The 25,051-nt window shown below is 43.7% G+C and overlaps 1 protein-coding gene and 1 pseudogene across 1 annotated transcript; one reads left to right on the plus strand and one right to left on the minus strand.

Moving 5' to 3' along the window:
• The first annotated feature begins 471 nt into the window (after positions 1-471).
• DUSP14 (dual specificity phosphatase 14) lies at positions 472-24,028 on the plus strand. Its single transcript, XM_045836806.1, has 3 exons — positions 472-624; positions 20,764-20,850; positions 22,708-24,028. Exon 3 carries the CDS (start codon positions 22,800-22,802, stop codon positions 23,394-23,396), a length of 597 nt encoding a protein of 198 aa, XP_045692762.1. The 5' UTR covers positions 472-624; positions 20,764-20,850; positions 22,708-22,799; the 3' UTR covers positions 23,397-24,028.
• On the minus strand, positions 21,883-22,214 carry LOC123817238 (annotated as a pseudogene).
• Positions 24,029-25,051: the final 1,023 nt, after the last annotated feature.

Here is a 25,051-nt window from a genome sequence, read left to right on the forward strand (position 1 = left end):
TCCAACAGTTACCACGAGATTTATTTTCCCTTCACTCTTGGATCCCAAATCCCAGGTTCTCCCGGCAGCATAGAAGGTGGGGGTGGGGTGAGAATCGGTGATTAGTCACTAACTGCAGTCTTCGCCCCTTTTATAATAGTTTTCTTGCCTTTAACCCTCACACAACCAGAAAGAACCCTAGTACTTCCACCCCTGCACCGGGGTCCCAAACCTGCCTTGTAAAAGGTGAAGTGGGAAAGAGAGAGAGACAGAAAGTGAGACAACAGGGGACCCCTAAAGAGGATCTGTGGGGGGCACGGGAAGCGGGTGTCGCAGACACTGGGGGCGTGCCCGGGACTAGCCGCTGGGCCACGGAGGGCGCATTGCGCATGCGCACCGCTCGCGGCTCCTTGCGTCCCTCCCTGGCTTCTCCCCCGCGGCGCACTTCCCCCTCCAGAAGCCCCGCCCCCGCCCAAAGTGCCCCGCCTCCACCCCGGGTGAGGGCGGTGGAGCGCAGGGAGCGTGCGCACGGCCCGCCCCGGGCGCGGGCGGAGGTGAGAAGGAGGGGTGAGCAGAGCGGCCAGTCCGCAGAAGCCGGGAGCCGAGCTGGAGGACAGATCGTCAGCCGCGATCCCAGTGGAACCGGTAAGTGGCCTCCGGCCCAGGGGGAGGGCGACGGGCAGGCGGATGATACTTGGCACCGATACGGCTCCAGAGCGCTGGTGGTACCAGGCGGCCAGGGCCCCGCGCGACCTTCGTCTTTGGAAACTTTGTGCCGGCGCCCCCACCTGCTCCCAGGGGTTCTCGCATCCTCTGGGTGGCTGGGAGAGAAGAAGCCCGGGGCCCTCCGCGGCGCCCCCTCCTCATCACACAGTCCCTGCCTCGCTGGCTCTCCGCGAGCACCTCCTGCTGCTCTCCTTATTCGGCGGACACCCCGAGGACCCTATACCGACCCTCGGGCTCTGGCACTAGCATCCTTGTCTGCTTCCCCCGCCCCCCACCCCTCTGCTCTGCGGCCCCGCCACGGCCTTTACCTCCTCACCCTGTCGACGGCATTCGCCCGCTCTGAGCCACAGCAGCCAACGGCGGCCTTTAGCATCTGCCAAAGGTTTCTGGTGCATTGATAGAAGCAACTTGACTTTCAGCAATGCCAAGTATTCAACTTGAGTATTTTTCTCTGCGGTGATAGATTGGTGTGCACAGTGCTAATGTGTCTTATTTTTTCTGAGTACCCTTGCTTCAGAGCGAAGTTGAGTTGTTTGTATGTGAGGGGAATTGCGTGCTGTAGCTGCCTTAAGTGGATTGTATAACAATAGTATTTTATTTAGTGGATGTTGCCAATGGTACCAGTCAGTGTTATGGTAACTGAGCATCCCAGAGGCGAGGGAAGTGACTTACAAATGCAGTTCTCCTGAGTAGGGATTTATTAAAAACAAAACAAAAAACAACCTTGTACTTTTTATCCAGCAGAACCTCAAGGCATTTAGCAGGTATTAACTAGTTTCTGTTCATTGTAATTTTATGAGCGGGGTAGGTAGAGAGCCGTACCATCCCGCTTTACAGATGCAAAATTGGAGGAAAAGAGCCAAGACCCGATTCTTTACTAACTTTAAAGGAATATGGACCAAGAGATTTAACCCAGAGTTTCCTGGAATTTCTAGTTCATGAGGCCATGAACTAGTGTAACGCTGGAACGTCCTCCCAGAGGTTGTGCAAATCAGTTAAAAATCAAAGAGTAGGGGGCCAGCCTTCTACTCCATGCTAGGGACTGAACTCTGTCACAAAGTGAAGTTATACTGGACAAGTCACAGCTGTTCTGGGTGTTTCCTCCTCTTTAAAACAAGGGGAACAAAGGTGCTGCTTCCTTTGCAAAGTTGTGTGCTTCTGACTTGAGCTGCATTTGGTGATTGTTACTTGTTGTGGACTCATAAAAGCCCCCATTCTTGAGTTCGCTTTAAAAACTCAGGGACTGAGGCACCCCCAAAATGAATAGCTTCCTCTCTTCGCCAGAGACACCTGAGAACTCATGGCAGGGAGCGCCTGAGGCAGGGACCCCATCCTGGGTGAGGGAAGAGGGTTGCAGTCGGGAGGTGGGAAGAAGCCCTGCACAGGCGGCTTGACACATGGGCACTATTCCTGCCTCCAGCTCTGACTCATCTTCTGACGCTTGGGGAAGGAGAGGTAGTTGCTTGATATTTTTGGCTCTCCCCCATAAAAGGGGAGATGGTTTCCTTCATTCCAAATCGTTTTAACGTCAGTGTCGAACGTGTCTGTGCTGCATTCTCATCCAAAATCTTTCATAGTGGTTGAATGCAGGTATGATTTCTATAATATCCTTTCATAGAATGTCATAAATGTATATATTTATATCATAAAAACTGGCCAGGTGAATAACTTCAGGAAATCCTTTAAAACTTTAGCATAAAAACTGGCATTTTTAAATGATGGTCTTTAGGAAGGTATCTGGGTGTGGTGGACTCTTTTGTAATTGGAACTTCATTTTAAGGCAAAGTGGATTAAAATACTTAAATATCACAAGAAATACTTTTAATCATCCTTTATGTAAAACATTAAAACTTTACAGAAGGTTAAAGCCTTTGGAGCATCTTTTCCCAAAGCACCTGCTGTGTGTAGGTTTATCTGTGTGTATCATTTTAGACTTTTCTAAGCATTTTCATGAATGTCCTTGCACAAAGTGTATTTTTATCAAAATGAATTATTGCAAAATTAACTGGTCTGTTCAAAGAGATTTGATTTCTATCTAGAACAGGTAGCATGCATTTTAATTACAATTTGGTTGTGAAGTTTTGTTAATTTTAATCACTTGGTAGTCTTTCCCTGGACAATGGCAAACAACCTCTTCTTAACCAACTTCAAAGCAGTTAAATCATTGAGATCCTGGGCATTCCTCTCAGTTGCAGATGAAACTTTACCTTTAGAAAAAAGGAAGTCTAGGGCTACTGTGTATTCATCTTTTCTTTGCTTATAAGGAGGCATAAAGGGAATGGAAGGCAGGGAGAGTCGCTAAAGCAACAGTGCCTGGGTATAAACTTACAGAGCGAACATTTAAGGTGGTAGCTTTAGTTATTTATGAAAGCTTTACTGGGCTGAAGACAAAGAAGGAGAAGTGTTAATGTGGGCACAGTTTAGAGCAGTAATTTCAGATGGGTGAGTTAAAACAAAATTCACATCAAGAGTTTGTGGGTTTAATTGTTAGATAGTTATTGAGGACTTTTGCCACGCCAAAGGCACTTGTGTGACTGCTGGGGTAGAAGGCAGAAAGGTCCCCGGCCTATGACAGACTCATAGTGACATTCAGAGAGGAAGTGCTCTTTCCCAAGATTTGCTAGAATTGTACTGGTTCCGAATCCCTGGAAATCAACATTGTAGTTATTTAACCTTTTTAAAAATTCTGAATCGTAGCACACAGAAAAGGGTATAAAACGTAAATGCACAACTTGACTATTTTACATAAAACACAATCTAAGCGCCTTGCAGGTCAAGAAGTGCCCTCATCCCACTTTCCCAGTGACAGCTTCCCTCGCCACCGCGGTAACCCAGCCGGCGACCAGCCTCGATTTGTGGAAAGCATTCCCTTTTCTCCCTTTTGATTTATACCCTAAATATAGATCTCTGAGCAGTGCAGTTTCATCTCGCCATTTTTTTTTACCTTCATGCAAATGGGATCAAAGTAGGAATTCTTTTTGTTGTTATTGCTTAGCTTTTATTTCACAAACTTAACTCTGTGATCTAGTTAGACTTGGAAGGGGTAAGGAAAATATGGAACCCAGTGAACTATAGCATTCTTTCAAATCTTTTTTAAAATCAATATTGTGGTAGCAATATTGATTATGATTAATATTGATTATTGAGTAATTAAAAAATTATGTGTAGCTACACAGACACATAATTTTTTGTGTAAATTTTTGTAGCATTTTTTAAGACTCATCCATGTTGTTTCCTGTGACTAGAATTAGTTTAATATATGTGTATATATGCATATACAGATATATATACATATGCACACATTAAGTTTTGTTTTTAAATTCTTTTAGCATTACATATTTTATGTTGTTTCATTCATGTTGTTACCTGTGACTATAATTACCGTATTTTTCAGACCATAAGATGCACCTGTTTTAGAGGAAAATAGGGAAAAAAATTTGAAGCAAAAAATGTAAAATATTTAATAACAAATAATATATTTCACCAATGTAAATGTAAATAGAACTTAACAGCAGCATTAACAACCATTACTCCTCCCAAATGGGGGGGGTGCGTCTTATAGTCAGAAAAAATGCGGTAGTTCATTTTTGTATGAACATACTACAAGTTATCTCTTCGTCATTGATGGATATATGGGTTGTTTCTCGTCTGGTGCTGGGTTGCAGGTGTGTGTGTATCCAGCTTTACTAGCTGATGCCTATTTTCTATAAAATAGAAATCTAAGTTCTATTTTATAGAAAACTAATAAACTAATAAAATCTTGGGGAAAAAAGAAAACTAATAAAATCTTGGGGAAAAAAGAAAAACAAAGATGACACCAGCCAACTGAGCTACCTGGCCAGGGTCTGGATATTTCCTGAAACGAATGAGTACAAGTCACCTATGTGGACTGATCCCTGTCCCTCATGTATCATCACATTTACATATATGTATGTGTAATTGTATGGTTTGGACTAACATACCACCCAAAGGACGGAGATGGTTTTTCCACTCTGTTTAGTTGACAAATACCCAATAGAACCTTTCCATTGATCTTTTTTTACAAAACAGATATATAGAGAAATTTAAATATGCAAAATGAAGTATTAAAAATAAAAATACCAGTACCTACAAGTCTTTTAAAGATTTTGGGTGAATCCTATCTCTAGGGCTAGTGGATAGCTTGACTTGTGTCCAGCCCAGAATGTGCAAGCCAGCATTGCTGGCTTTAGTGTGTGACGTGTGTAGGAACCCAGGCCAGTTCTTGTTAAAGCACCCCTGAGAACAGGTACTCACATGCTTGTGTACATGGGCAGATCCCTAAGAGGTACCAAGCACAGACCGTGGTTCGTTTTTCCTTTGCAATTTCAAAGGAACCATAGTTTCTTTGCTACTGGAATCAATGATTCTTACAATCTTTAAAGTGTACTTTTCTCTAAATCTTTAATATGAGACAGAAGATCTAGTTTAGAACTACCTCTTTTGGTATAGAGAATTTCTGTTTTCTGAGTACACAGTTGCCTGGTTAACTTTCATTGCCTGTGTTTGGTGTTGCTAGCTAGATTTAAAGATAGGGATGTGAGGGGGAAGGGAAATGAGAGAAAGAGAGGATATGGAGATGTGGGGAGGTCATGTTAGGACAGTTATTAAATTATTAAATTCAGGTATTTGTTGAGTATCTACTGTGCCTAGTATCTGCTAACAGTCTGTTTCTATCCTTAGAGCAGAAAGCTCTACAATTCTGTAGGTTTAGAAAATACCCTCAGAAAGATGCTTTTTCTTAGCTGGAGGGATGATGGAAGAACAGTAGCTCAAAGAATGTGAGATTTTCAAATTCTTTTTTTTTTAATTTTTAAATTTTATTTTATTTTTAAAATCTTCTTATTTTGTTTTTAGAGGGGGGAAGGGAAGGAGAAAGAGGAAGGGGAGAGGGAGAGAAACATCAGTGTATGGTTGCCTCTCTCATTCCCTCTGTTGGGGACTTGGCCTGCAACCCAGGTATGTGCCCTGACTGGGAATCGAACCAGCGACCCTTTGGTTCGTAGGCAGACCCTCAATGCACTAAGCCACACCAGCCAGGGCAATAGCCATTTGTTGTAGTTAATTTTTTTCTGTTCCAAATAATTTTTACTTTTAGAAACTGCAATAACTTAGAAAATTACGAACAACAAATTAACCAACACTATTACCATTCAAAATTGGTTATACTTTATCACTCTTTTATTAAAAAAAAGAAAAGCACTATAAAGTTGATGCTTTCTTGAGTCCATTCTCTCTATTCTCCACCAAGACAACCATCCCTATGAATTTGGTAGGTTTCGTTCCAACTCACTTTACTTAAATACAGTCGTGCGCCGCATGACATTTTGGTCAGTGATGGACCGCATGCTTACTCTATGATGGTGGTCCCATGCGTTTATATAGAGCTAAGAAATTCCTATCCACTAGTGAGGTCATAGGCACTCTAACTGAAGTCACAGTGCCATGCACCACTCATGCATCAGTGTAAACAGACTTGTGCCGCTTGTCATAAACGTATAGCTCATACAGTCATGTGTGGCACCTAATACTTGATAATAAATGACTGTTATTTATTTATGTATCTAGTATGCTGTACTTTTTATTGTTATTTTAGAGTGTACTTTTTCTACTTGTAAACAAAGAGTTTGCTATAAAACAGTGTGCCCTGCTATGCTGGCAGCCCCCTCACGTGTTTCATGTTTATTTTGTCTTTTGATTGCATTATTTTCTCTTGTGCTTGATTTGATCTTGTGTTGTTTTGTTCATCGTGGTTCCTAAGTATACAAAATCCACTGCTAATTTTGCCTGTATGAGGTTACGTTGGGTGATTGACCTGGAAGCAGAATTAAAAGTGATTAAGGACTGTGAAGGTTGGACATCAGTGATGGTTATAGCTCTCCGGTCAGGCATGTCTCCTTCCACCATAGCTACCACCTTGAAGAACAGGAACAAAGAGATGGAAGCCCTTAAAGGATCTGCTTCCTTGAAGGCAATGAAACTAACTGGTTTCAATGGAACTACAAGGGCCTGTGTTAGACGTAGGTCAACTTCTGATGACCTAGACTGAAGACCAGACACAGAAGCACGTTCCTTTCGGCACCCTTGTGGTAACTGCCAGAGAAAGGAGGTTGTTTTTTCCCCCCCAATATTGAAAGAAAAGGCTGAACCCGACGAAAATGTTGAATTAACTACTAACCTTGGGTGGCTTAAACAATTCAAGAATTATTAATTAGGTAATATGAAAGTGAGGGGTGAAGTCTATGAGTGCTGATATGAAGAGAGCAGAAGAATTTTTGGAAACTCTAGATAAGCTGATTGTGGAGGAAAATTACTTGCTAGAGTAAATATTCGTCATGAATTTAAACCTTCCTGTTCTGGAAACAGATACTTGAAAGGACTTTCATCCATAAAAAGGCCCAGTCAATGCCAGTTTCCAAGACAGGATAACAGTGTTGCTTGGGGGCAGTGTTTTAGGCCACAATTGAAACCCTCTGTGACCTGGCACAGTGAGAACGTCGTCGGGGCCTTCAGGCTTATCAGTGAGCACACACAGCCAGCGCATGGCGGGAGCAGGAAGAAATCGTGGGTGACTCAGCTCCTCTTCCAGCGTGCTCTCCAGAAGTGCTGTGCTAGGGAAATGGAGAAGCACTGTCTGAGAATAACAATACCTTTCAAGTATTTGCTAATTGTTGATAATGGCCCCTTACAGTTACATCCTCCTTTTATTGGTGATTTTCATCCCACTGTCAGAGTGGTGTTTGCCCCTCTAGACACCACCTCTTTATCCAACCAGTGGAACAAGGAGTCCTTTAAGGTCTACAGTGTGAGGAGGAACTTTGCCCAGGCTATTGTTGCCACTGAGGGAAACACTGATGCAATTCTGGAACAATTACATCATCAGTAGCTGCATCAAGAATCTTGTTTGAGCTTGGGGTGATGTCACCAAAGAGTGTGTGAATGGCATCTGGAAGAAGACACTCAAGAGGTTCGGTTGTTGGTGACTTCAAAGGATCAAGGATGAGGAGGCTACAGACATCAACAAGGCTGTGGCTGAGGTGACAAACACTTTAACCTGGGTGAGGAAGAGGATGACATTGAGGAGTCCTTAGGGGTGGTTCCTGAAGAATCGACTAACGAGTTGTTGGAACTGGAACAGGGATACGTAGCTGAAGATGAGGCGAGAGAAAAGGAACATCCAGGAGAAGAAAAGGAGAAACCCCTAAGAAAATTCAGAAATTTAACCAAAAGCTTTTGTTTAACCAAAGCTTTTTCAGACTTCAATAAGTTCTGAAAGAGTTTGAAAACATGGGCTCCCCAACACCAAAGCGTTTTTATTAATAGGGAGGAGTGTTCATGGCATTATCTGCTTAGAAGCAAATGTATGATCAAACCACCATGGACATAGTACTGAAAAGAGCGGCATGTCCTCAAGAAGAGCCTCAGGTGGGTCCTTCAGGAGTTACTTCAGAAGAAGGCATTGTTATCGTGGGAGACGACAGTTCCATGCATGTCATTCTCCCTGAAGCCCTTCCCGTGGGCTGAGATGTGGAGGTGGAAGACAGTGAAATTGGTGATCCTGACCCTCCGTAGGCCAGTGTGTATGCGTGTGTGTGTGTGTGTTAAGTATTAACAAAAAAGTTTAAAAAGTAAAAAACGTAAAATTTTAAAATAGGAAAAATCTTACAGAATAAGGATATAAATAAATAATATTTTTGTATAGCCGTACAATGTATTTGTGTTTTAGGCTAAGTGTTAGTACAAAGAGTCAAAGTTTATAAATAAAAAAGTTACAGTAAGCTAAAAATTTATTGTTGTAGAAAACTCTATTTTAATAAGCTTAGTGTAGCCTAAGTGTATAGCATTTATAAGTCTGCAGTAGTGTAGATTTTCACAGTAAGTGCCCTAAACAAGTGCAACTTTTTAAACAATATATTATTTTTAAAAGATTTTATTTATTTTTAGAGAGAGGGAGAGAGAAAGAGAGGGAGAGAAACATCGATGTGTGAGAGATACATTGATGGGTTGCCTTTTGCACGCTGCTAACTGGGGACCTGGTGCACAACCCAGGTATGTTCCCTGACTGGGAATCAAACCAGCAACCTTCTGGATCACAGGTTGGCACTCAAGCCACTGAGCTACACCAGCCAGGGCTATTTTTTAAATCTTTGATACTATAGCTTTACCTTTTCTATGTTTAGGTATGTTTAGCTATATAAACACCATTGTGTTATAGTTGCCTACAATACTCAGTATGGTAGCATGCTGTATAGGATTGTAGCCTAGGAGCAGTAGGCTATATCATTTAGCCTAGGTATGTAGTAGGCTGTACTATCTCTTGTTTAGTTGATTCTTCCCTTTGCTGTAGTGTTCTCAGACATACTCAGTTGCCCTCAAAATGCAATAGGCCTGCTGTCCCTCAGCGTGGAAAGGGTATGTAGCTTCATGAGGGTTCCTTCCCTACAGCTAATGCAAGAGTCTTATCAGATTATCTTATTCTGCTCGGAAACTCTACTGAATAATTATAGATGCCTTTTATTAATAAAGAAAAATGGGAAATTATCAGTACTTTATGAATGAAGTTAATTTGGTATAAAAGCACCAAAAATGTTGAGTTGGCCAGGGGTATGCTAATGAAGTTCTTGTAGGGAGAAAGTTGAGACTCACTGATTGAGTTTTAGGGATTTTGATTCATCCAATGAGAAATTAAAGGATAAGGTGATCAGGTGATGACCAGCTTCTCACTGTTGAACTCTTAGTCTTGTGCACTTTATTCTAATTTATAAATTCTTTTTTGTCTTCCTTAAAGTAATAATGAGCTTTGAAGGACTGAGATCTTATTTATGAAAAAATCTGCATTTTCTGAGATTTCATGGTCTTGCTTTTCAGAGGACAGTAGTGACTTTGGCAATTTTGAGGCACACTTATACCTACCTACCTTGGGTATAAATTCCTGACATTTTTTAAGTACTCTGCATCTAGATGTTCTGACCTATATTAATTATAGTTTACCACTTAACCAGAAATCTATGATTCTATTTAGTTTTTAGCACTTGCTCCTTGACAGTTTTAAAGTATCATTTATATAGGCTGTGGCACACACTGGCTTCCATTTATTACCAAACAAGTTTAAGTGTGATTCTGGAATTTTGCAGGCATTTTCTTAGTTTAGGTTTATCAGATTTTTCATAACCAAAGACCATCTCATACCACTTCGGAGTTTTTAGATTAATATTCAGATTATAGCTAAAGCACAATCAGGCTGACCTTATAACTCCTTGAGGTCTTTCTCTTTGCAATTTTTATATTCTTTCCCAATGAAGTACACATTTTGGTAGCCTTTAGGTCACTTGATCTGCTGTGGTCAGATTGTATGACTGACTAATCAACAGACAGACAACTCATGGAAAGGGGTTCTGGTCCCAGTGGGGTTACTGTGTTCTGTGTAGTCTGGGAAAGGCTTGTATCCTCCATTTACCTCTGATTCCTTGTCTGGGAACCATGACAGCAAATGATAGTGATCTGTGAGAGGCTGAGCATGCTTGTGTGGTTTAAATAAAACAGGTGCTTGAGTTTGCTTCTGCAAGTACAGTGGGACAGACTGAGGCAGATTAATGAGAGCATCGCCTCTCACACTTTAATGTGTATACCAATCACCTGTGGAATCTGATTCTGCAGCTCTGGGATGGGGCCTAAGAGGCTGCATTCTTCTAACCTCCAGGTTGATGCTACTAGGTCTTGGATCACACTTTCTGAGTAGTAACTATAGCAGAAAAGAGTTTGTGTTTTCCATCTGGAATCTAAAAATAAGGAGGCTCTTGAAAGGCAAGAATGGCAGCATGTTTTAAATGGATAGGTGAGAAAACATGATAGTATAATTGTAATCTATAAGACACCTCCCCAAGTAAAGGCAGTCTATTCAATAAATTGTGTTGAGAAAATTGGACAGATGTGTGCAAGCAAAAAAACAACAGCAAAAAACACTAGACCAACTTACACACACAACAGTAAACTCAACATGTATCAAAGACTTAAAACCATAAAAATCCTAGAAGAAAACATAGGCAGTAAAGTATTGGACATTTCTCATAGCTTTTTTTTTTTTTGCTATATCTCCTTGGGTAAGGGAAACTAAGGACAAAATAAACAAGTGAGACTACATCAAACTAAAAAGTTTTGCATGGCAGAGGAAACCATCAACAAAATGAAGACAACCCACTGAATGGGAGAACATATTCACTAATGATACATCAGATAAGGGGTAAATATCCAAAGTTTATAAAGAACTTGTACAATTCAACACTGAAAACTGTCACAATCCAGTTAAAAAATGGGCAGAGGACCTGAACAGACACTTCTCCAAGAGGACATACAGAAGGCTAATAGACACATGAAAAGATGCTCAACGTCACTCATCATCAGAGAAATGCAAGTTAAAACCACAGTGAGATATGATCTCACACTTGTCACAATTGCTGTCAATAAATCCACATCAGAAGATGGAGGCGTAGGTAGACACACTGTGCCTCCTTGCACAACCAAAAGGACAACAACAAATTAAAAAAAAAAACAAAAAACCAGAACTGACAGAAAATCGGACTGTATGAAGTCCGACAACCAAGGAGTTAAAGAAGAGATATCCATTCAGACCTGCGGGAGGGGTAGAGACAGGCAGTCGGGCAGAGAGGACTCACAACAAGGTGGCAGCTGGAGGACGGGGGCAGGCAAGGTGGCAGCTGGTGGACTCAGCGAGGCGGTGGATTGCAGAGCAGGGGTCCCACATTCGCGTGCGGATAAGCCGGGAGGAGAAAACTGGGGAGCGAGACAGACCACACGTCCCGGGGTTCCAGCGGGGGAATAAAGCCTCAAACCTCTGATTGAAAACACCTGTGGGGGTTGAGGCGGCAGTGTAAGGAACTCCCAGCCTCACAGGTGAGTTCATTGGAGGGACCCACAGGGTCCTAGAACGTACACAAACCCGCCCACCTGGGAATCAGCACCAGACGGGCCCAATTTGATTGTGGGTAGGAGGGGAAGTGACTGAAAGCCAGCAGAGAAGGGAGCAAGTGGCACTGCTCCCTCTCAGACCCCTTGCCCATGTACAGCAACGAGTTTTCCTGCCCTGGCGAGTACCTAAGGCTCGCCCCCTTACGTAAGAGGTGTGCAGAGACAAAAATGGCCCAAATGAAAGAACAGATCAAAGTTCCAGAAAAAAATACAACTAAGTGATGAAGAGAGAGCCAACCTATCAGATACAGAGTTCAAAACAGTGGTAATCAGGATGTTCACAGAATTGGTTGAGTATGGTCGCAAATTAGAGGAGAAAATGAAGGCTAGCTAAGTGAAATAAGGGATAATGTACAGGGAACCAACAGTGATGGGAAGGAATTCGGGACTCACATCAACGGTTTGCACTAGAAGGAAGAAATAAACATTCAACCAGAACAAAATGAAACAAGAATTCAAAAAAATGAGGATGCTTAGGAACCTCCAGGACATCTTTAAACGTTCGAACGTTCCAAATCATAGGGGTGCCAGAAGGAGAAGAGGAAGAGGAAAAAATTGAAAACTTATTTGAAACATAATGAAGGAGAACTTCTCCAATCTGGCAAAGGAAATAGACTTCCAGGAAGTCCAGGAAGCTCAGAGAGTCCCAAAGAAGTTGGACCCAAGGAGGAATACACCAAGGCACATCATAATTACATTAGCCAAGATTAAAAATAAGGAAAGAATCTTAGAAGCAGCAATAGAAAAGGAGACAATTACCTACAAAGGAGTTCCCATAAAGCTATCAGCTGATTTCTCAAAAGAAACCTTGCAGGCAAGAAAGGGCTGGAAAGAAGTATTCCAAGTCATGAAAGGCAAGGACCTACATCCAAGATTACTCTATCCAGCATAACTATCATTTAGAATGGAAGGGCAGATAAAGTGCTTCCCAGATAAGGTCAAGTTAAAGGAGTTCATCATCACCAAACCTTTAGTCTATGAAATGTTAAAGGGACTTATCTAAGAAAAAGAAGATAAGAAATATGAACAATAAAATGACAACAAATGAACAGTTACTAACAACCAAACCTAAAACAAAAGCAAACTAAGCAAACAACTAGAACAGGAACAGAATCAGAAAAATGGAGATTACATGGAGGATTAGCAACAGGGGAGTGGGAGGAGGAGAGATGGGGAAAAGGTACAGAGAATAAGTAGCATAGATGGTAGGTAGAAGATAGACAGAGGGAGGTTAAGAATAGTATGGGAAATGTAGAAGTCAAAGAACTTATATGTATGACCCATGGACATGAACTAAAAGGGGGGGAATGTGGGTGGGAGGCGGTGTGCAGGGTGGAGGGGAATAAAGGGGGGGAAGATGGGACAACTGTAATAACATAATAAAATATATTAAAAAAAATAAGTCAACATCAAGTGCTGGTGAGGATGTGGAGAAAAGGGAACCCTTGTGCACTCTTGGTGGAAATGCAGATTGGTGCAGTATAGCATTTCCTAAAAACATTAAAAATGGAGAGCAGTATAGCATTTCCCAAAAAAATTAAAAATGGAACTGCCTTATGACCCAATTCCACTCCTGGGAATATATCTGAAGAAAACCGAAACACTACTTCAAAAGAATATATGCACTCCTGTGTTCACTGCAGCATTATTTACATTAGCCAAGATTTGGAAGCAGCCCAAGTCTTGGTAAGCAGATAAAAAAGCTATGGTACATTTACTTGTCGGTGCACTACTGTGCTGTAAAAAGAAGGAAATCTTACTTTTTGCGACAACATGGATGGCCCTGGAGTATTAATGATAAGTGAAATAAGTAAGAGAAAGACAAATACCATATGATTTTACTTAAATGTGGAATCTAATGAATAAAATAAGCAGAATAGAAATAGATTCAGATAAGAAAACAGACTGACAGCTGTCAGAGTTGAGGGGGTTTGGGGAGCTTGGAGAAAAAAGGTGAACTTTGGCCTTGAGCAGAAGGAAAGAATTGAAACCCTCACAGACACAGACAACACTGTGGTGGTGACCAGAGGGAAAGGGGCTGGGGGGGGGGGGGTCGAAGGAGGTAAAGGGGGATAAATGGTGACAGAAGGAAACTTGACTTTGGAAGGTGAACACATAATACAACACACAGATGATATATTATAGTTGTATACCTGAAACCTATATAATTTTATTAACCAATGTCATCCCAATAAATTCAGTAAAAAATTTTTAAAAATGCACCTTCCTGCCTGGGCCTGTGTGGCTCAGCTGTCCCGTAACCAATATAGTAACTCAACATTTGAGTTTTATTTTTAATGTTCTATCAGAAAGCATTTTTCCCTTCATGAAAGATTGCCACACTGTGATTTTTATTTGTAAGATTACATTAACTTTTTTCCCAGAATACATTTCTGATATAATAATGAAAATAATGAGGAAACTAATATTTATTTATGACAGTGTAGGCTAAAAGGCTTCTGTGTTAAAAATGGTGACTTTAAGGTTTTCAAAAAACTAGATAAACATTTACTTTTATGGAGAAAATGTGATTATATAGGCTTTTCAAGTATGAAAAATAAACAGTGTAGGCCTCCAGTGTCTACTGGGACCCTCTGAAATTCCTAAACCTAAAAACACTCTAGCCAGATCAGTTTATACAGTCACCTCCAGCACCACTGTGGCCATTTCTGCTTCTTCAGCTTAGGGTGAAAAAGCAGTGGGGAGATTTCAGTTCTTCACCTGCTGGTTCTGGTGGCTGTCGTGGTTTTTAACAATGGGAAGCAGCCTCTGTGGCACTGGGATGGATGCTCCACATCAGGGTCCAGCACAAACAACGCCCCTTTTTTAATTACAAAATCATAAGCGTGTAATTCTGTAGCATGATATCACACCTAAGCACTCCATGTGGCATTTTAGGTAAAATGTTCAAATTAAAGCTCTGAATCATTGCACCCATATTATTACCCTGCCAACCACACTCGAGCAGGCCTTACTTCTGCCGGACCCTGTGGACTGTGACTCCTGGCAGCGATTCCGCGTCTGTTCTGGGTATGGACGCCAGTGCTGCTGTGAGGCTGGTGGCCACATGCCGGGAGCTCCAGTGCAGGGAGCAGCCAGTTGTTAATAGCTTACGCATTATGGAGATCACAGGCCCAATGGGCAGACATTAATTCTTCATTTCGTTTAGCACTTAGTGCTGTGATGCTTATTATTCAAAGAAAGCAGCTTCATCTCTGATGAGACATTGCTTATAACTTGTAAAAGAAACACCTCTCTGGGGTTGGCTTAGGACAGCTCCTTTTTGTCTGTCGCCCTGCCCCACCCCTTCCCCTGGCCGGAAAAAAGCATTCTTTCCCTGAGGAAGTAAATGCAGCTGTCAGAGCGACGTGGGAGGGCTGAGTTGAACACCACGGACAGCAACGGGGACGTCCTGGGGACGTCCCTTGGCTTTCCCTCTGGTCACGGTGTCCCAGAGGAGACTGTGTGCTGCTGTGGGAGTGTGTGTCACTCACAGCACCTCACAGTCTCAGACCCCTCGGGTGTGGGCCAGTCTCTTACCCTCCTAACAGATGCCATTGCTCTGTCTTCCAGGGTTCATTGACTGAGTTGATTTTGACACACCTGTGGTATCATACCCATGTTTTCTTTTATTCTCTATGAAGAATCTGCTAATCTTAGAACTGAGCAAACTGAGGCTTCTTATTGTGCCTACTCTGCTCAGGGCCCTCTTCTTGCTGAGATCCCTCTGCTGTCAGGAGGGCTTTCTGTGTCCCGAGCTGTGTGGCGGTATCTCCTTCCGTATTCTGGGCAGTAGGAGAGACTGGACCAGTGATCTGGGCTGTAAGTGACATTTAAACATGTTCTTAGGCAGATCCAAGACCCCCTTCAGGCGTTGAGGGCACTGGGCGGAGGTGTCAGAGTGCTGGGCGGCGGGAGATGAGGACGGCCGCCCCCGCAGTCACACGGAGAAGCGGTGTGAAGCAGCGTGCGGGCTTGAGCTGGGAGCCCGGGAAGCACCCCTCTTTTCTCCGTCAGGTGCTGTGCGCTGCGGGTTGAGGTCATCTCACCCTTTCTGCCAGGTCTCGTATTTTCTGATCGGTAGAAGAGGCCGGAGTATTAGGGGAGTGAGGATCTGGTGTCTGTGCTCTCGGGCAGAAGCTTTCCTAAGCCTTGGAGCCAGCAGTGGCATTTTAAGCAGGTTTGTTGGCACGAGACTGACGAGCAGCAGCAGGGAGCGAGCATCACGTCTGTCTCGCTTGGATTCCGCCCTGAGGACTCCCAGTCTGTTTTCTTCTCCCCGTAGCACCCAGCGCCCTATCGCTGCCCAACAAGGAGTGTGAACAGAATACTAGGCTTCTGGCCCACCCATTGCTTACTTTGGCCCTTGGTGAAGACTTCTCTGCTGAAAAGACCAGTGAGCCTGGGGCCCCTGCCTCAGGAGGGCAGGTGGCCTCCTAAACAGTGATTAGTTGGGCGACAACAAGACTGAGTCCCTCTTAATTAGGCAGTAACTAGATAACCTGGTTAGAAATTTGATTAGCATCTTCCAGATTTTCCACATCGAGGAGGGAGTTATCACCCGCAGTTTGAGAGCCTAATGTTGTGTTTAGTACATGTGACTTTGCTTTTTAAATCCCAGGATTCTGCCAGGGAAAGACTTGGGAGTGGCAAGTCACAGTGCTCAGCTGCAGGACAGGACGTTCCCCGGCAGCAGTTCTGTCCGTGCCCATTTCCATCTAACACCCACATCCGCACACCTTATGCAACCAGCTCCTCGTCCCTCCTTCTGATACGATTGCGTCTCTGTACTTCTCAGCGTACCCTGGTATCATAAGTCGTCAGGTGTGGGCCCCCAAGGAGGGGTGTAACTTTGGGTGAGGAGGCTCCCTCTGGACAAGGGCGGCTTCTGGGAAGGACTTGGGATCTCTCAGCACCAGTGCCCCGAGAGCCTCGGTTTTGAAGGGGGCTCTGGGTGGCGCCCCGCAGCACCCACCTCCGTGGTGAACTCGGAGTGTGTCCTCTGACCAGCAGCAGCAGCAGCAGCATCACGTGGGCAGTGGCAGATCTGCAGCTCCATTCCGGAACTGCTGAGTCAGAAACGGGGCGGGGGCCCTCCAGTGGTCCTGATGCACACTCAGGTTTGAGAATCACTGCATTATAAAGCTGTGACTATTTTTATTTTCTAGGGTTTTGTTTGTGTTTTTTTGAGGTATAAGTTGGCATGTAATGTACTAGTTTCAGGTGTACAACATGATGATTTGATACTTGCAAATATATTGCAAAATGATCACCACGATACATGTGTCACCATGCATAGTTATATATTTTTCTTGTTAGAACTTTAAGATTTACTCTTAGAAACTTTCAAACACATACAGTACAGTACTAACTATAGCCACCATGTATAGGTTACATCCCTATAACTTACTTTGTATAAGTTTCTATCTGAAAGTTTGTGTCTCTTAATGTCCTTCACTCATTTAGCCTCTCCTCCAGCAACCACTAAGCCGTTCTCTGTATCTATGAGCTTGGGTTGTTTTTGTTGTTGTTTTTAGATTTTACATATAACTGATACCATACTGTGTTTGTCTTTCTGACTTATTTCACTTAGCACAATGCCTTCAAAATCAATCTCTGTTGCAAATGTCAAGGTTTCCTTTTTCATGGCTAAATAATATTCCACTGTGTATATGTATGTGTATATATAATATATAGTTGTGCCAACCAGCAGGGATTGCACAACTATATGAGCGAGACGCAGGGCTTCTGGAGTCCCAGGCTTTCTTTTTGAGGGCTGTGCAGAGGTCACTTGCTCACAGACTCATCTGCTCTGAGCTCCAGTGTGGAAGAGGCAGCTCAGAGAGCACCAGGGACGTATAGGGAGGAACGGAATAGACTGACTTCAGGGCAGGGGCTGGAGGGGCAGGGGGCAGAGTAGGTTTCTCCGGGGATGGAAGCCCTGTCAGGTGCTGTCCCCCATATAGCTGTCCAGTGCAGAGAGGTGCCAATCTGAGCCCTCCCTTAACCTGGCCAACACAGTTTGCCCAATCCTGGTGATTCTCTGAGACCCCACTCCACCCAACTCATGTGCCTGGCCGGAGCCACTTCCAGCAGCTTTTCTACACGAGTGGCCTGCCTTGACTTGCACTTTGAACTTCCCTAAAGTCTCTCAGACAAGCAGTGGCTGGCCTCAGCATTCCCTGTACGTCTTGGTAAGTGGTTCTAAGCCTGGCACAAACAGCAACTGATCTCAGCTTGCACTGTAACTCCCATTAGGTGGCACCAAGCCTCGCATAAGCTGTGGCCAGGGCTGACCTGGAATGGTAGCTTCAGCTAAGCCCAAACCCAACACAAGAGGTAGTTGGCCTCAGCTCACACTTCGGTGTCCATAAAGGGTCCTAAGCCCAGCACTAGTGGCAACTAACCAGAGATCACTCTGAGCTCCCACCACAACCCCTGCACAAACAGCAGCTGACCTTGGCCTGTACCAGAGTCCCTCCCAGGAGCCTCCAGGAGCCTCCAGAACCAACACACTCACTCAGTGGCCAGCTTTGGGGCACACAAGAGCACCACCCAGATAGCTCCCCAAGTGACACAGCCAGAGGGTGCACTGAGCAGGCAACATTTAAAACTCTAATCTGAAAAGATACATACACCCCTGTGTTCATTGCAATATTATTTACAACAGCCAAGATATGGAAGCAACCTAAGTGTGTAAGAAGATGTAACTATATACAGTGGAATATTATTAAGCTATAAGAAGAAAGCTTTCCATTTGCAACAACCTGGATGGACCTAGAAGGTATTATGCTAAGTGAAATAAGTCAGAGAAAGAAAAATACCATATGATTTCACTTACATGTGAAATCTAAAAAAACAAATGAACAATCAAAACAGAAACAAACTCATAGATAGATTGAACTGATGGTCACCAGACGGGTTGGGAAGAGGTTCGGAACATAAGGTGAAGCTGGGTTAAGAAGTACAAATTGCCAGTTATAAAACCAGTCACCAGATGTCAAGTACAGCACAGGGAATACAGTCAGTAATATTGTAGTAACTGTGTGAGATGTCAGATGGGTACTGGACTTCATAGGTTGATCACTTCGTAAGTTATATAAGCTCCCAATCACTGTGCTACACCTGAAATACAAAACTGTATGTCAACTGTAATTGAGGGAAAGAAGTATGTAAATATGTACAGTCTTGTGGGACCACAAACATGAGTCCCGCTGGCCACTCAAGCTGGCCTAGATGTGTGCCGGAGCTGCAGCCAGCCCCTCAGGTCAGAGCTCCAGGACGCGCACAGAGGCCTCTTTCACAGAAAGGCGGGGTCTGTCTGTGCGGTGCTATGGGAGTAAAGCTGGCCACGGATTCTGTTTGCTAGTCCCATGGGTCTCAGGAACCCAAGTCCTGCTGTGCATCAGAGCTCGGCAGTCGGGGGGCACACCCTGGTCAGTACCCACAGAAGCTCCTCTCCAGGAAACACCAGCGCTCGGGAGTGCAGCGGAGGCTGGTGAACGCAGTGCTTGCCCTCTGTGGTCTCAGGAGAGGACTGCAGTGGGCCCTTACATGTGTGTCTGATTATAAGCCTGCCCCATGGGCTGCACGCTATGGCTGTTGAAGTTTTTTGAAGAAAACTACAGTGGAACCTCAGTTCTTGAACTTCATTCATTCTGGAAAACTTGGAGAAGTGATTTGTTTGAAAACTGAACCTCCTCGGTCTCCTGAGAGAAGTGTGAGTGATCACGGAGGCATGAGCATGAAAGCATTGTCAGGTGGAGAATCGAGACCCAAAGTTTGTTAGACAGCCGAGACATTTTCCCATGAACTTGGTCGAGAACCAAATTGTTCGAGAACCGAGGTTTGACTGTACTTTAAAATGTTAAATATGCCCATGTCATGTGCCCTTCCACTCCTAGGTATTTAAAATAAGAGAAAGGAAAGCATATGTCCACACAAATGAATGTTTGCATCAACTTCACTTGGGACAGCCTGAAGGGAACTCCGTTTCCTCCAGTAGGGGAGTAAACTGTGGTAGGCCTACCTGTAGGATGGGATACTGCTCAGCAATGAGAAGGAATGAACTGTTGATATCTTCAACAACATGGATGGATGTCAAAATAATTACAGTGATTGAAAGTCAGACTATCCCCCCAAACACTACCCTATGTCATATGATTTCATTATATAAAAATCTAGAAAATGCAAATTATAGTAACAGAAAACAGATCAGTGTTTGCTAGGGAATAGGGCTAGAGGGGGAGGTAGGGATGAATTATAAAGGAGCATGAGGAAATTCTGGGGGGTGATGGATATATTAATCTGAGGTCAGGGTGTCTCAAGACTATACACATGTCAAAACTCATCAAGCTGTATGCTTGGTGAAGTGATATATCAGTAATGCCTCAAGAGAGCTGTACAAAATAATTAAAATTTAAGTCTGATGGTCCCTGGGGAAGGCAGAGGGACAGGTGGGAGAGGAACATACTTTTAATGACACTCACAGGTGAGCATGATATCGTTACACAGATGAAGAAACAAGGGCCACCGTGGAAGGGGGAAAAATGAAATTCCAGATTGCCCCCTCGACACCACTTCCCGTAGTGGGCGTTGGTGGCTGCGGCTGCCCCTGCGGCGCGGCTCTTCATGAAGTGATCTCCCTGTGTCGGGCCGAGTTGTGGCGTCTGGCACACGACAGTCCCCACTGCTGGGCTGACCGAGGGCGCATGGAAGAGACGTCTGTCCTGTCTGCATCTCTTGCTGGCCTGTGAACAGTGTTTTACATTCCTCGATATGTTGTGGTTTCTGAATCTCTGGCATTTCAGAATTTGTCTGTTATGGCCAAAACCGTATTTATATTTATCACACCACAGGCTATGTGTCATTAATGAAAGCTGATACTTAGGTTGGTATTTCTGACTGCCTCATTCTTTAAAGGCACATCTAGATACAGCTAACATGCTTTCTTCTTCTCAGGTATATTCCAGTCAAACCCAGTTAGTGAAAACCCAGCAGGAATCTTTTGAACTTCTCGATTGGCCACATGCTTCCTTCCTTGTGTTTCTGCAGGTCTGACTTACACCCACGGCGATCAGCACTCGCTCAGGACTTTGCAGATCCAGACCCAGGGCTCCAGCAAACCCTGACCCCTCCCAAGTGAGTAGCCCCAGCAGTAACTGTGTCTGCAGAGTAGGGATGTCGTCTCACTGAAGTCCCTTCAGGCATCACAACGTCACCTGGGTGGCAATAAGCACACTTCCCAGGGGACACAGACTGTAAAGCAGTGCGAATTTGCAGGGGAGGGATTGATGTCTAAAATCTCAGGAAACCAATCATTTTGTTTTCTGTTGTTATTAATATGCACACATCTGGATTCATCTTGGAGCTTAGAATGGGCTGAGGAAGGTGAAGTTATTTAATCAAACCCAGGGTCAAGTTGGCTAAAATGGTCATTAACTTAGACAAAAGAATTTTTGAGACCATGGCCTTCAAATTGCCCAGGAGTATTTCCATGGAAATGCCACAGCACAAGTTACTCACATTTTAGTTGAATTTCCAAAGTGTTCACATGTCACAAATATGATAGGAAGAGCTGTTTTTTAAAGTAATAAAGGGCTAAAGTGGCCCTATGTCCTGGCTTTTCTGTAACTGATCCAATTCCGTATCTTTTCAGTTTATAAAGGCAGTTCATTGACTACATTACCCAGTGTGGTTTTGCAAGATCTCTATGTCTAGAATTAGGCATGGAAGTAGGCAACAGTGTATGAGAGAACATGGCAGTGGGAGGGATCAGAATTTTTTATTTTTAAAAAAGATTTTATTTTTTAGAGAGAGGGAAAGGGAGGAAGAAAGGAAAACATCAATGTGTAGTTGCCTCTCCTGCGCCTCCTCCTGGCGAATCTGGCTCGCAACTTACGCATGTGCCTTGACTGGGAATTAAACCAGAGACCTTTGGTCCGCAGGCTGGCACTCAACCCACTGAGCCACACCAGCCAGGGCCAGAATTTCTGATTTCTTCCAAATTACTAAGGAACACCACTCTGTTCAATAAGAGCAAGACCCTGCAAGGTTGTTGTACAGGAACTAGCTGGGCATATTTCTTTTACATTTCCTAAAATAGGATGACTATTTCCATCTAATGCTTCTTAAATTTATTTCCCCATTTTATTTATTTACATTTCAATAAGCTTAAATCCCTGAGGGGCACAGCATTACACGGATTCTGTGTCCAGTGGCCTCAGCAGGAAGGTTGCTTTGGGACTCAGCATGAGCCATCCACTGTTTCCATGAGCATGAGTTCTCTTTCCCCAGGTGACTCTGGCTTTGTTCCATTTGCCCCCAGGAGTCACTGGGTTGTGCTTTGCTTTGTACACATAAGCACATCTCTCACCTAGACAGAATTCACTTTCATCTCGAGCATCAACACCTTCGGTTTTAAGATGAGCTGTGTGCTCCCTCTGGTTCCACAGACCCCGCTTATAGCCAGCAAAAATGGCCTTGGACCACAGCCTTGCAGACATACTTGTCCTTACAGAAGTCCTGTTCCCAGCAGGCCTCCACAGGCTCCCAGACAGAAAGAGGAAGGCAAGCAAGTGCCCTTTTTTAAACAGAAACAGAGTGCTAAGTATTTTTATTTTTTTCAATTGATTTTAGAGAGGGAGGGAAAGAGAGAGGCATCAATTTGTTCCACTTATTCATTGGTTGGTTCATGTAGTTCCCTGACCAGGCATTGAATCCACAGCCTAGGCGTATCAGGGTAACACTCTAACCAACTGAGCGAGCTGGCTGAGGCCCAGATGGCTGAGTTTCACGTTGATTTTACATATTGGTGTCTGAGGCTATTTTTTCTAACTGATAATCCATAGATGATTTGTCTACATCCTTGAAAGAACATACTCTATTATAGAAAATAATGATTTCTTATCTCTTTACCTGCCCATTGCACAGTATTTGCAGAAGGCTGTGGTGACTCAATAGCATATGAAGTACTGACAGATAACCTGTATTTTGCAGGAAGGAGATCATAATTTCGGATTCCCTGGTGGAGGAAAACAAAACACTCTGGTCTTGCTTCCAATGACGCAAGCGTGATTGTTGGCGTCTTCATGGGCTCCAGAGGTCACAGCACACTGCCGCGGACTCTCATGGCCCCTCGGATGATTTCTGAGGGAGACATAGGAGGCATTGCTCAAATCACCTCCTCTCTCTTCCTGGGCAGAGGCAGTGTGGCCTCCAACCGGCATCTCCTCCAGGCTCGTGGCATCACTTGCATTGTTAATGCTACCATTGAGATCCCCAATTTCAACTGGCCCCAATTTGAATATGTTAAAGTGCCTCTGGCTGACATGCCTCATGCCCCCATTGGACTGTACTTTGACACCGTGGCTGACAAGATCCACAGTGTGAGCAGGAAGCATGGGGCCACCCTGGTGCACTGTGCGGCAGGGGTGAGCCGCTCGGCCACCCTCTGCATTGCTTACCTGATGAAATTCCACAGTGTGTGCCTGCTGGAGGCGTACAACTGGGTGAAAGCCCGGAGGCCTGTCATCAGGCCCAACGTAGGCTTTTGGAGGCAGCTGATAGACTACGAGCGCCAGCTCTTCGGGAAGTCCACGGTTAAAATGGTACAGACACCTTACGGCATAGTTCCAGACGTTTATGAGAAAGAGTCCCGACACCTGATGCCTTACTGGGGGATTTAGTGCCACCAAAGTCTGCATCAGCAGCCCCTTGGGCAGGACCAGCATCTGCTACACACCGTTTGCTCCCCTCTTCACCTTTCTTTTCAAATGGTTGACTTTCGGTTCTCCCTGAAGTGTTTTTTACACTGGGTGTTTGTTTATTTTAATGGGTATGGAGGAGGGGGAAACATAAGGGGAATGCGTTCACTGCTAGTAACATTTTTAAAACTAACATTTTGGAATAGTGTTTATGAAAATCTTTAACTGGCTTTTACTTTTTAATAATTTGAACAGTTTAATGAACTGTTTGGTTATGCTCCATTTTGAATCCCATGCCTTCTGGCATCACGACAGGTGCAGGAGGAGCTCAGTGCAAAAATCACCTTGGGTCCTGGTTAACCCTCTAGAGACAAGCTCTGCCTAAGGCTGCTGACCACCCAAGTGCTTAGAGAAGATGGATACCAGCTTCCGTCTCTATTGGATTAGCCCTACTCTTTCCTTCCCCCTTTATTATTTAGTAACTTTGTAAGTCAAAAAACAAAATTATTTAGCTGTTAAGTAATTATAATGAAATCTGCTGCAAACACCCTCTTGGAATCAATGTGCTCCAGGACTATATCAACATTATTTTTAATAAACCTATCTGCTTAACATATTCGAATTTTTACTGAGAAGGATTTCCGGGTGTGTGTGTGTGTGTATGTGTGTGTGTTGATGGAAGAAAGATGCTCTTCCATAATTATGTTAAAACATGGCTCCTGTGACAATGATGAACAAATCACATAAAATAGACGTCCCTGCTGAAGCATGTCAACATTTCACGTCCTTGCAGATGGGCAGGTATTGTTTACAGTGCTGGGACAGTGGAAAAGAGCAGAGAGAGTACACTCTGATAAAAGGCAGTTTTCAGTTCTCTTGGTAACTGGAGTGCACCAAAACGGAATCCTCCGGCAAAGAAACTGGTTTTCCACAAAGGTGTGCCTTTGCTTACTATTAACACACACAAATGCCCCAAACCAAACGTTAATGCAGGAGATAAGCAAATAACAATAGCTTCCCCTGTTGAAACCTGGACAGAGTTTCAACTGCTCCTAGTAAGTCTGACAATACAACTCATCAGGGACTTGGTGGTTTAATTAGTTCTCCTTTATTCCATTTCCTGAGCAGTCACTGGGCGTTGCCAGGCTGCCCCGTTCGTAGACAGGGCAGCCGCTGGGCACAGCGCCGCTTCTTTTTTTCTAGCTTCATTTGGCAGGTAGGTTGTAGCTAGCTTATCTGTGGAATAATTTTCTAGATTTTTGGTCTGTTTCAGCAAGAATCCATGAATGTAATGCCAGGGGCTGCATATTTATATAAATTTTATTTATCAGATTTTACCTGGTCTCTAGTAGGTGGTTTCCATCCAAATTCTACCTTTTCTTGTTTCATACCATTTGCCCACTTTTATAAACATGCATCATTACTGTCTAAATAGAAAAATTCCAATAGAGTTAATAGTTTCTGTGGAAATCAGAGGAACCAGAGATGCTATATCCGCACATGAATAAAAGTCATTCAAAGAAACAATAAAACAGTCCCAGGGCTATGGAGTCTGTGGCTGCTTTAGTATGAAGACAAACTGTAAGTGTCATAGTCTCTGGATAAAAGTCCAAAAAAATCACTGTCCTATAGTAAGA

Source organism: Phyllostomus hastatus, unplaced genomic scaffold, assembly GCF_019186645.2.
Source record: "Phyllostomus hastatus isolate PE091 unplaced genomic scaffold, TTU_PhHast_1.1 phas_contig_210, whole genome shotgun sequence".
In the NCBI taxonomy this organism is placed as follows: Eukaryota; Metazoa; Chordata; class Mammalia; order Chiroptera; family Phyllostomidae; genus Phyllostomus; species Phyllostomus hastatus.

Coding starts and splice junctions, on each gene's coding strand:
- DUSP14 (XM_045836806.1), top strand. CDS start 22,800: ATGGGCTCCAGAGGTCACAGCACACTGCCGCGGACTCTCATGGCCCCT.